At 35.2% G+C, this 12,941-nt stretch overlaps 1 protein-coding gene across 3 annotated transcripts in view; it reads left to right on the top strand.

Annotated features, from left to right (window-relative positions):
- Positions 1–9,681, top strand: part of RAP1B (RAP1B, member of RAS oncogene family) — a 44,135-nt gene extending 34,454 nt beyond the window's left edge. For 2 of the 3 annotated variants that reach the window (XM_026500081.4, XM_048217808.2), the window contains exons 2-8: positions 38–120; positions 1,451–1,519; positions 2,719–2,775; positions 3,900–4,040; positions 5,683–5,826; positions 6,939–7,055; positions 8,434–9,681. In XM_026500081.4, coding sequence (XP_026355866.1) covers positions 64–120; positions 1,451–1,519; positions 2,719–2,775; positions 3,900–4,040; positions 5,683–5,826; positions 6,939–7,025 — 555 coding nt within the window. In that variant the 5' untranslated portion in view covers positions 38–63 and the 3' untranslated portion in view covers positions 7,026–7,055; positions 8,434–9,681. Of the gene's footprint in view, positions 1–37; positions 121–1,450; positions 1,520–2,718; positions 2,776–3,899; positions 4,041–5,682; positions 5,827–6,938; positions 7,056–7,900 lie in introns of all 3 variants that reach the window. The other variant, XM_044384627.3, reaches the window with a different exon arrangement.
- Positions 9,682–12,941: the final 3,260 nt, after the last annotated feature.

Below are 12,941 nucleotides of genomic sequence, written 5' to 3'. Positions count from 1 at the left end.
TTTTTTTTTTTTTTTTTTTTTTTTTTTGCCTTATAAGGTACTAGCTTTTGACAAGATTGCACCATGCGTGAGTATAAACTAGTCGTTCTTGGCTCAGGAGGCGTTGGAAAATCTGCTCTGGTAAGTCATTCTCACTGTACCTAAGCTATTCACTGCAACACATGTTCTTTTTCTGTTGAGTTTTAGGTTTTGATTATTTGTCTTCATTTATTTGTTAAAGTGAAATGTCAGTGATTTTAGAAGCAATAGAGTATTTTCCTTGTAATTTTAGTCAGCTTTTAGTTGTACCTGTGTAGATCATATTGTCTCTGGTCCATTGGTTCCAGACCAACATGAGATATGCCAGAATACAATTTGGGCTAAGCATAGAGAGGGAGAGCATATAAATGTGTGCCTATCTGTATTTCTGAGCCAGATAGGAATGAATTTTGGCCTTTCTCGTTGTGACTGGCTTATATATTTTATGTTGGAAAATATTAAAGCTTATAAAAAGCCTTTTTCAAATACTACCTTTGTCCAGTTTTCACATTATTTTAGCAGCCATGCTTTTTGTATCAAGAATAGTATAACGATTGGACACCCAGCTGGCTCAGTGGGAAGAGCATGCATCTCTTGTTCTTGGGTTGTGAGTTTGAGCGTCATGTTGGGTGTAGAGATTACTTAAAAATAAAATATTTTTTAAAAAAATAATAATAATCAGTGAGAAAAAGTTTGATAGTAGTGACTGGGGAAGGGGAGAAACTTAGAGAAAATAACCTGATGAGTAGTGAGTTGTTCAGTCTAACAAAGCCCCACTATAAAACAGATTGACCATCTCACTCAGCCACTTAGAGTGGCCACCTAGCACAGAACTTGATGTTTGGATCAAACTGAGAAATGTGTACAATGGGGCATGAGCTGCCTTTTCATTTGTAAATATATCCAAAGCAATGAGGCGATGAGGCGGCGTCTTGAGTGTATGTACTCACATTCACAAAACAACTAGCCTCTTTCTAATTAAAGTTCAAATTTAAGCTGTTAAGACTAAAATAGAAGACATCTAAAAATGGGTTTAAATATAGGGCCCCGGGGTGGCTCAGTAGGTTAAGGTTAAGTGTTGGACTGTTGATTTTGGCTCACGGTCTTCAGATAGCTCCACATAGCCTGCTTTAGGTTCTCTCTCTCCCTCTCCCCGCCCCCCCCACTCTTTCTTGCTCTAAAAATAAAATAAATTTAAAAATTTTAAATATATGAGCTCTAAAGTTACAATTACCTAATAGGGAACATAGTAATTATTAATTTTTTTAAAGCTTTCTAAGGTAATTTTCTCACCAAATGCCTACATTAAATGTAGTAGTGGTTATGTTTTCATCGATGGTATAACTAGCTATGTAAAATCAGTAGTTCAAAGCATATGGATTTGGATTTGTTGTTTTCTTTAAGTATAAGTGTATGCTTTTTTTTTTTCCAGACTGTACAGTTTGTTCAAGGAATTTTTGTTGAAAAATATGATCCTACGATAGAAGATTCTTACAGAAAGGTATATGTTACTCTAGGAGGCTTTTGCTTTTGACTTTACTATAAATATAAGTTCTTATTTTTTAGCTTTGTGATTGCTGAATGTTGTTTACAAAGTTGGATGAAGAAGCAAGAGTTTATAAAATTAGTAAGAAAAGTTCACACTTGATTATTTCCTAGCTTTGTGTCCTTACCGGTTAATGAGAATCTTAAAACACTTGCTCTTGTGTGTTCTCTCCCCCCACCAGAAAATATTAAGTTTATCCTGACCCCACAAACGTCAGAATTGGGCCATCCATTTCAAGTGATAGTTCTGTCCCCCCACCCCCAACACCACCAAAGACTGAATACTCTCAGGCTCCCTTCTTTTTAAACTAGAGATGGAAATAAGAAGTCTCTCTAACCTTTCTATGTAATAACTCTTTGAGAAAGTGTTATTGCTTATAATAGAAAGAGTTATTTCTATGTCCACTAATACAACATGTGACAATAAAACTTAATATGCAGACATTTTTAATTTAGTAGGGGGAGAGTTATCTCCCCACCTTTATGTAACAGCCAGTTTGACCCCTGCTGCTGTGTAGATACTGTTTCTATTCCTACCTTTGTGTCCACAGTCTACCAGAGAAACTGGAAATCCCTTCTTGCACCTCAGCTGTGAGGCAATATTACTCTTTTCTTTTCACGTCTAATTCTAAATAGCTTCTTTTCCTAGGAAATGTTTGGCGGAAAGAGGGGTCACGGGTATATATAATTTATTTGCTACATGTCTTCTGCTTCTTTGCTACCAGAAATGTTGTTCCAATATGGTGAAGAAGATGTAGTTATCTAGCGAAAGGAAGGTATATCTGAGTAAAGTATGGCAGTGTTGAGATAGAATGACTTCTGATCTTATTGGAACTATTACTGCTTTTAAAAATTTTTTGAGCTATATTTTGAAATCATTTCCTCCCCCAGAATTAAGTTGAGTGATTCACTTTGAGCTTGGATGTTATAGGTATCCTTATGTTGAGAACACATGGTTTTTGTACACTAATACAATTTGGGGGTCAGTGGACCTTGATTATATAGCCATTTTTTCCTCCTGTTTTCTTCAGGTACTGTGTGAAACTAGTTGTAAAGTTACAATAATCTCTATTTAAATATCATATTAGCTTTTGTATATAATAAGTTATTCTTTTACACATTAAGAATGAAGGTATATTTTAATTTTTCCCCCAGCAAGTTGAAGTAGATGCACAACAGTGTATGCTTGAAATCTTGGATACTGCAGGAACGGTATGTAAAACAAGTACCGAAGTACATGCACAACTTGTGCGATATTGACCTTGCAAGTGCTAGTACTCTATAGACAGAAACTAGTTAAGCTTATTATTTAAAAGCTTACTACTTGCATTAAATCTTACAGCTGCTTTTCTTATTCTCTTGAGTTGTAGTTTGTGTGTGTGTGCTTTGTAATTGCAGTGGGTCATTTATTGAAGAAATAAATAGAAATTTGTTTGAATGAGAGCACCTGGGTGGCTCAGTCGGTTAAGCAGCTGCCTTCGGCTTAGGTCATGTTCCCAGGGTCCTGAGATCAAGCCCCCACATCGGGCTTCCTGGGAGCCTGCTTCTCCCTTGCCCTCTGCCTGCCGTTCTCCCAGCTTGTGCTCTCTCTCTCTGTCAAATAAATAAATAAAATCTTTTTAAAAGTAAATAAATAAATTTGTTTGAAAATTTTCAGTCTCAGTAGTACTTTAAAAACAAGTTAAAATATATCACAATATTTTAGTTAATGTGGAAAATACTTCGGTAAACATTTATTCCTTAGTGGCTGTGTGGAATAACTTGAACAGTATCTTTCCTTCAAAGTATTTCTAGACCAACTAGATTTGTTGGTATCAGAAGGTGAAGGGAAGATTTATTCTGAATATATGGTATTCATTCATCTAATATGTTTGAGTACCTGATATGTGCCATGGGCTGTGTTCTTACTTATAAAGGCTCACAGTCTAGTGAAGGAGGAAGAGTGTGAGGAAATGACAAGATATAGGTAAGCGTGCTGGTGGGTCCCTTAGAAGAGTATTGTGAACTAGCTGCGAGAAACTTGGGGATGCAGTTTTGGTACCCTATATATTATATATTTAAAAGCTGTCTTTTAAGTAGCTTTTGGAGAAAGGATCTTTCTTTCCCACTTAAGTATACTTACTGCACATAAATCTGCTTTGGTTGTATTGTTAAATAAAAACTTATTTCATGAAATAGCAGTTTTTCAAATAGCATCTTGCCACAGACTATAATTTTAAGAAATGTTACATAACACTACTGTATTCTTCATTGAGCTCTAATTATAGACTTTAAAAATTATCACATTAACTGTCAGAACTTTATTGTTTTTTAATGATCCTTTCTTTCTACTGTAGGAACAATTTACTGCAATGAGAGACTTATACATGAAAAATGGACAAGGCTTTGCATTAGTTTATTCCATCACAGCACAGTCCACATTTAATGATTTACAAGATCTGAGAGAGCAGATTCTTCGAGTTAAAGACACTGATGATGTAAGCTGACATCCTAATATATTTTATTTCAAACTCTTAGTGAAGTGATATATTATTTAAGAATTTGGATTTAAATCCAATTTAAAATTCATGTGTTTTGGGGAGGGGAGTTTCAAAAGCTTTTTTCCTTAAAGGGCAAAAATATATCTTTAACGCTCATGCATATTTTCAATATATAATGTGGAAAATGAGAAATAACTTTCTTCTCTCCTTAACCTATGTAAAATAAACTTTATACCCTTCCTATTTTTAAATAATGCGTTTGGTGGGGAGGAAGGAAAGATGTGTGTGGCAGATGTTACTAATAGATGTTCTGGCCATATTTCTGGTAGACTTAAGAGCCTTTCTACAGGAATCAAAACTACATATGAACACATCTCAAACAACTGACAGAAAAAGAACATAATAATTCTTTTAAAAGGAAGCCAACCAGTACATTAGATTCTAACATCAATGTGCATGCCCCTTACAGTGTACCATAATGGAGTTTAATCCCTGTAGGAAAAACCCTGTAGCAGTGGTTCTCAAAATTGATCTTGCATCATGATCACCTGTAAATCTGGTTAAAACAGATAGCCAGGCCTCACTCCCAGAGTTTCTGATTCAGTAGGTCTAGAATAGGGCTCAAGAATTTACATTTCGAACAGGTTTCCAGATGGTGTTGATGCCGCTAGGGTCCGGGAACCACACTTTTTAAAAACACTGTATTATACATATAATTATAAGCAAATATTGTGAGGGTTCAGAGTCATCTGTGGGAAATGTTGCCATTTCCTAGACTTCTGAAACGGGAGAACTTTGGGGGCTTCTTAAATATTTACAGCTCAGTGACCATTTCTCAATTAGTAAGTCTGTTTTCTACTGTCTCTGATAACTAGTTTTCTTCTTCTGTCAATTACATTAAATAAGTATGAATATAAAATTCTTTATCTGTTCCTAAAAACCAAAATTCTTGATACTCCTAATTTGGATCTTTTTCCAAAAATTCTCTGGAAAGCCAGCCTCTAAATGATTAATAGGAATTTTGCAGAATAAGTATTATTTATCTCTATAATGTCCTTTTAAAATAGACATCACATGATTAAGATAGTCTAAATTTTTGATAAGATGATTTTATTTTCTGGCTTTTTAATATAGACTATATGAGAAACTAAAAATTCTAAATAAGGGGCTTTCCAAATTTCTCCTTTTTGTGTTATGAAATTGAGAATGATTATTTGATAAATGCGTTCAGTAAACCAGAGAACTTGGAGTTGATTCACATCCCTTAGAAAAACATTTTAAAAATTTGAAATATATTGGCTTTTCGTAGTAATACCCTTTTGTAATTTATTTTTTAAAAGGTTTCGTGTTTTGCTTACTATATTTAGTTATAAGTCCATTGGGACATAATTTTAAGGGTTTTCCCCTCCTCTTTTATAAATAGATCATAGCTTGTTTTCTAAAAATTTCACATGAAAGATTCTTAACAGGGTTAAGCCTTTCATATTTAACTGTAAATTTTATTACATATTATTCAGTATTTTTCTCTGGCATAAAAAGTAATCCTTAGGGTTGACTCTTAGAATTCTTTGGTTTTGAATTTATATAGCATACTTACTTACTTTGTTTTACCCTCCCAATTTTTTTTTTGTATTTTTAGGTTCCAATGATTCTGGTTGGTAATAAGTGTGACTTGGAAGATGAAAGAGTTGTAGGAAAGGAACAAGGTCAAAATCTAGCAAGACAGTGGAACAACTGTGCATTCTTAGAATCTTCTGCAAAATCAAAAATAAATGTTAATGAGGTACGATGAAGTATACTTTAAGAAACTTTTGATTTGGAATTCATTTAAAATTAATGAAAAATAATGAGTGTGTATTAGGTTAACCTTAGTAACGTTAATGCTTACTCCTGGTACTTTGTTGATCTTACAGGCAAAAATCTTATGTTAAGTATATACATGTTAATAAGCAACAATGCTAGAATTTACTATGAGAAAAAGGAACACTGGGGTGCCTAGGTGGCTCAGTCAGTTAAGCATCTGCCTTCGGCTCAGGTCATGATCTCAGGGTCCTGGGGTCGAGTCCTGCATTGGGCTCCCTGCTCAACGTGGGTCTGCTTCTCCCTCTACCTGTCCCCCCTGCTCATGATCTCTTTCTCCCTCTCAAATAACTAAATAAAGTCTTTAAAAAAAGAAAAAGGGGGGCACCTAGGTGGCACAGCGGTTAAGCGTCTGCCTTCGGCTCAGGGTGTGATCCCGGCGTTATGGGATTGAGCCCCATATCAGGCTCCTCCACTGGGAGTCTGCTTCTTCCTCTCCCACTCCCCCTGCTTGTGTTCCCTCTCTCGCTGGCTGTCTCAATCTCTGTCAAATAAATAAATAAATAAATCTTTAAAAAGAAAAAGGAAGACTGGACAGAAAAGGATGGGGATGGGAAAGATAGGATTAAGTATTCAGGTATATGTATGTAGAGATGAAGGATGTTTTGTAAAAGATGGAGACAAATTCAAGAAGGCCTACACCGTTCTTGCCTTGAAGGGGCTTAAGTCAAGTTGTAGGGTAAAGATAGCATAGAAAGATTTGAAGAGTAAATCATCATTTTCTTTGAATGATATTAAATGTTCTAATGAACTACAGTAAGATCTCTGCTGCTCCTTAACTCAGTACTTATTTTAAGGAGAACAATTTTAGCCCTCCCAAAAAATAAACAAAAGCGTTTGGCAGTTAAATGACTTCCCAGTTTTATTTATTCCTTAACTGAATAGAATATTTGTTGGAGTTCATATATATATCCATGGAAAGTTCAGGTTTTCATTTTATTTTTTTCATTTTTTTGGTTTTTTTGGGGGGGTTTTTTCCTGTAAATAAACAAAAAAAAACAAAAACAAAAACAACAACAACAACTCTGTTTGCAGATCTTTTATGACCTAGTGCGGCAAATTAACAGAAAAACTCCAGTGCCTGGGAAGATCCGCAAAAAGTCAACATGTCAGCTGCTTTAATATATTAGATGCATTGTAGCTCTGAGCCAGGTATGTTAATTTATCTTTTTTTCTATTTTTATATTCTTTTCCTCTAACTTTAACCTCAACTTCATTAAGGGCACTCTTACAAGAAAACAAGTATAGAATGTTTTGTTGTTCTAAAAAAAAAAAAAATGGTTACTTCTTTTTAAGATATCCATGAGTTAGTATGATATCCTAGTATTTAATTGTTTCCTTTATATATCATCATCAAAAGTAGGGTATTCCACATAAGTGAATAGTCTAGGTAAGTTCATCCAATATAGACTTCTGCCCCGTTGGTACACTGGTTTGTGCTGCCAGTGCAGTGGTGAACAAAACCAACCTTCTTTCCTTGTCTTAAGCTAATTCAGGTCTAGTGGAAGAGTTAGACAAACAATTGCAAAATATGATAAATGTGGGATAGACTGAGTCCAGCACAGTACTAGTAATAAGATCCCTGACACATTATCATATGCTAGCAGTCTTAGTATTATCCACATATTCATTGAGTTCCAGGCATTTATGAAAATTGTCTCAGCAGCCACATCTATATTAACAGCATTTCTGGAACTTGCAACAAGTCTGAACCCCAGAAAAACAGTAAAAAGAAAACTTTTTTTAGCCCAGGAATGTATGCAGAAAATCATCCAAAGTCAATAAATACTTGGCAGACAATGAGTTACTTTTTTTTACGTCACTCACAATTATTTTTAAGTTTAATTACATATGATTTCAGTGTAATACCAGCTTTTTCTGACATTCATCTTAAAGTTGATAGAATTTGTTTAAATATGGAATTAGAATGTTTATAACCGTCAACTGTAAAGAACCATCATGAAATAAATTATTTTTTGTCTGCTTCTCTGAACCAGCTTTGTAGCCACTCTTCCTGGAAGAGTAAGGAAGAAAGGTCTTGATTTTCTGATACTAAAAACCTTGATTAGATGTGTGTTCTATACTTACGATGTAATTCTAGGATTGGAAACACTCATTTTGTTGATATTGCTATCTTTTTTAATCCTAATTCTAATAAAGTTGACCTGACCTAAAATTTTAATGTGGTGTTTTTTGTTTTTTGTTTTTCTGCTTTTAATCTTTGGAAGGTAATACACAGAAATATGCACTAAGGTACATTCCCTTTTTGTGTCTAAAACTTTTCATTTGACTGACTTTCAAGAGGGCAGCAAAGTAGATGAAGTCATCCCAAAAAGATGAACATGTCTGCCTATGCTTTGCTTTGCTGTGAGTTGTGTGGCACATCGTCATACATTGTCATGAATGTAATGACAAGAGCCTGTATATTCATTTCTAACACTTATAACACTGCTGCTTTATTGTGTTCCTTTGGATCTGTAGTGAGCTGTTTTCAACCCATGTTTTCAATTTAATTTTTTCCTTTCGACAGGTCTGAAGAACTGTTGCCCAATTCAACAGTGCCAGCATTCCAACTTTGTTAAACCTACCAACATCTTAAATGGACTTTCTGTGGTGGTACCCTTTAAGAGGCGGATGAAAGCTACTACATCAGTTTGCACATTCTAATCACTTTCCAGTATCACAAGAGAGATTTTTACTTATATAATAGTCCTAGAGTATGCAGCTGGTAAAACCAGAGGCTACAATCCAGTATTACTGCTAAGAGACATTTTTCATCCACCAATGTTGTACATGTATGAAAATGGTGTACTGTATACTTTAACATGCCCCATACTTTGTATTGGAGAGTACAATAATGTAAATCCTAAAAGCACCACTATTTTAGCATAATAAAAGAAAGTCCAAAGAGCTCCTATATAGACTACTCCAGATAACTTCGCTTCTTTGATACTTGTAGCTTATTGTAATTTTTTTTAAGAAATTCAAGGTCATTATCATTGTATTGTACAAATAAGCGCTTTGATTAACACAGCTATATAGTTTTTTTAATTTTTAAAAAAACCTGTGGAGACAGTGATCTTGTCTTTAAAATATGATAGTCCTTTCAGTATAATGTCTTAGATTAAAGACATTGCCTTTAATATCTGTTGGGAAAGAAATGTCCAGACTTTTCAAATCTTTTATTATATGTTTCCTTTTTTGTTTACATAGGGAACAATGTTTATAGTTGTGTGTACAGTGGGGGTCTACAACAAGAAGTGTATATTTTCAAACAATTTTTTAATGATTTAACAATTTTTGTAAATCATTTTCAGGCTTCTGCAGCTGTAGATTCTCACTGTGAATCCCTTGCTTGCTCATGCATAAGTGTATTTGCAATACCAAATATACAGGTTTAGTATTTTTGCCTGTTAGTGATTGTTTCACATGTGTAACGTTTTGGTTGAGATGTTAAATGGTGGACGAGTACTGTGGATGTGAATGTGGGAAGTAATTTTAATCATGTGTAATTGGTCACAAGGCCTAAGTTGCAGTAACTCTTGCTGTTTTATTTAACAATGCCTTGTTGCTTTGTATGCATTAACCGTTTGGGTGTAAAGATTGTGTGTCTATCCAACAGGGAGCCACAGTATTTAAATTGACCAACCTAATGTTACAACTACTTTGAGGTGGCCAAATGTAAACTAAAAGCCTTAATTAAAGTGGTGCAATTTTGTATAACTTAGCATCAGTAGTTCAATAAATTTGGATTGCCATGCAAGGGCTTGCATTATAATTACTTGCCACTTGAATGTGTTTTGTGTAATGTTTAACAGTGCTAGCAAATAAATATGGGTTTAACTTCTTTTTAAATGTAATAGGTGCATTTTACGTAGTGTGGTTTCATAATAACATTTGGGCAAGCCAGATTGATTCATTGATTATAGAAATAATGAGTGAAAGATGCCAGATTTTTTTCCCCTAACGTTGTTTGAATATCCACGTAACCACCTTTTGAATTTTTTCTTGGGAAAGAATTTTGTAAATCAAGCAATATTACATATGCTTTCTGGGTAATGTTCAGTAGCTCTTTGAGGTGTAGGAGAAAGATTTGAAAATTCTTTGATAGATGTTACGCTTATGGATTTTTTTTAAAAATATGGGATGAAGTTATACTTAGAATATTATGGTTATAAAGATCTTTGAATGAAGTGGACTCAAGAACTACTTTTTTTGGATAATCTGTCTTTTTCTTAGGTGTACTATAATTCTTTTTTGAAATTTTTGAACAAATCTTAACTCAAACTTTTCAAAGTATTTGCCAGTCACTGGAGCATATCCTCAATCAATGAGTGGTATCATCTAATTTAGGGGTGTCTGCTAATCTCTTAAATATATATGCTATTTGAATGGAACATTTAAAGGCTTTCATTTTAAGAAGAAAAAGGTATTATTCCTTACAAATTTAACTCAAAGAGTTCCATGTATTTATTTAAAGGTTTTATGTATCTAAAGAAAAAATATTCTCTCAGAAGGCCTACTTAATTAAGAGGCTTTGTCTTGGCAGAACTGGTTTTATCTGTAGTCATTGGGAGGAAATTAAACCCCCAAAAATTGGGATTATAGAGCACTAAAATCACTTCAATTTATTATGTCTGGTTACACCCATTTGACCTTCTTTGTAGGTACCACCATTAATTCAGTTACTTTTAATAAATGTTGCCTGCCAGCTATGCAACAGGCTGAATTCTAGGCTCTTTTTTTTTTTTTTAAGATTTGTTTATTTTAGGGTGGGGGAGAGGGAGAGAGTGAATCCTCAAGCAGACCCTGCATTGAGCAGGGAGCCCAATTGATCAGGGAGCCCGACGCAAGGCTCGGTCCCACACCGTGAGATCTTGACCTGAGCCGAAATCAAGAGTCAGACGTTTAACCAACTGAGCCATCCAGGTGCCCCCTGAGTTCTATTCTAGGCTCTTACAAACAAGTATTCAGATAAGTTTAAGTGTTCTAGGTCTGAGTATAGAGCAACAACTGAGATCGACTTAAGACCCTCCCCTTCTAGAATTTATACTCTATTATAGGGCTTCTCAGCACTATGGGTGTTTTGTGCTGGGTAATGAGTTGTTGGGGAGCCGTCCTGTGCATTATAGGATTTTTAGCAATGTATCTGGTATCTACCCTCTAGATGCCAGTAGTACCACCCCCACCCTCAAGCTGTGACAACCAAAATTGTCTCCAAACATTGCCAAGTGTTTTCCAGGTAGATTCAGGGGAGGGGATGTCGAAGGGCAAAATCACCTGACTGAGAACCACTGATCTGGTGATAAGCAACACGGTAATTACAGATTAGTGTTAGGGGAACAAAATGGACAGTTTCGTGAATAAGACTGGGCTCCCCTGGAGCCAGATACCTGGTTCTAATCCCAGCTGTGCTACTTCCTAGCATATGACACTAGTTAGGTGCCTCTGCTGTATCTGTAAAAATGAGAATAATAGCACCTACTTCATAAAGAGTTAAAAGGAGTGACGTAAATGCCAGTGCCACCCTCTTGGTCATTTTTTAAATTTTATTTTATATTTTGCTACTAGAAATAGGACTGTGGTTTGGCAAAAAGCATCATTGTCTCATATAAAATAGTAACTGCAGCTTAGGAACGTAAATCATGTAGATGGACTTTTCTGGTCCTTAAATGGAAAAATACTAAAGTAATTCAGTCAGTAAAGTCATGAGTTCTTTTTCATGTCCCCACAGATACTTGGAGAAACTTGAATTCCAGGAGAAAACCAGAGTGACATTTCATCTAATTTTTTTTTTTAAGTGTAAAAAACTCTTGCTTTGACTTTTATGTTTGTTGATGCAACTTCTTTTTCTTATGTATATAACCTTTATCACATGTGGATATTAGGAGTAGAAAGTTTTAAAACCTCCAATTAAAGTAAATTTTGCTTTGCTTTTTTAATCTCAATTTAGATGTGGGGCAGGAAACTTAGAATCAAAACTTATCACCACAATGTTTTTTCTTTTGGTTTACTTCAATCTGTGTCTTCATTGAATTAATCTCCATCTATTATTCTGTCTCCTCCCTTTTAAATCTTGGAAATGTAGAAAGGAGTTAACAGTATTTTATAATTAATGCTCCTATGACTTTATTTTAGAAGTCTTAGTGTTTTCAGGCTTCTCCTGAACTATTGGTGAGTCTTAATAAATTGTGATTGATAGCCCTTAAATTCTTTTAAAGATTTTATTTATTTGAGGGAGCACGAGTGGGGTGAGGGGCAAAGGGAGAAGCAGACTCCTAGTGATCAGGGAGCCCAACGCACGGGGCTTGGTCCCAGGACTCCAGGATCATGACCTGAGCCAAAGGTAGATGCCCAACCAACTGAGCCACCCGGCACCCCAATAGGACTCAAATTTTTTTAAAGATTTTTTATTTAATTGAGAGTGAGAGAGGGGAGGGGCAGTGGGAGAGGGAGAAGCAGACTCCCTGCTGAGCGGGGAGCCAGATGCAAGACCCCAGGATCCTGATCTGAGTTGAAGGTAGACATTTAACTGACTGAGCCACCCAGGTGCCCTCGAATTTTTGTTTTACCGATTCTATAGTTTGTTAAAGTGCACAGTACGTCTGGTGTTTTATGAATACATGAGAGAATTGTAAAGATTCTGGGTAGAACTAAACCTAGTTTCCCATAACTGCATAAGTCTTTGTTAGGATATTGATACACTTGTCAAAATTGGCTAATAAGCCTGTTAACGGAGCAGCTAAATTTGTGGAGTTGACAATTAATTTTTGAAAGGTAGAAGTAAAATACTGCTAAATAGGTTTTCTAAATGCAGATAAAAAAGTATTCCATGGTGTTGCACATAATTTCAGCTTTCTTAAAACATCCTTGTTTGTAGCCTATAGATTACTGAGTTTAAGAATTAAAGATTTTATCCAAAATTAGAGACATCTGCCTGACTTTTGTATCAAAGAATCAACAAATGTATTCAGTACTGCCTGTCTGCCATGTTCCTGGCATCGTTCACTGTGCTAGGGATAGAGCAGGGATGTTCTG

The sequence above is a fragment of the Ursus arctos genome, unplaced genomic scaffold, assembly GCF_023065955.2.
Source record: "Ursus arctos isolate Adak ecotype North America unplaced genomic scaffold, UrsArc2.0 scaffold_21, whole genome shotgun sequence".
NCBI classification, from domain to species: domain Eukaryota; kingdom Metazoa; phylum Chordata; class Mammalia; order Carnivora; family Ursidae; genus Ursus; species Ursus arctos.
Note: the sequence above shows the minus strand (reverse complement) of the source record. Positions and strands in the feature narration are given on the sequence as shown.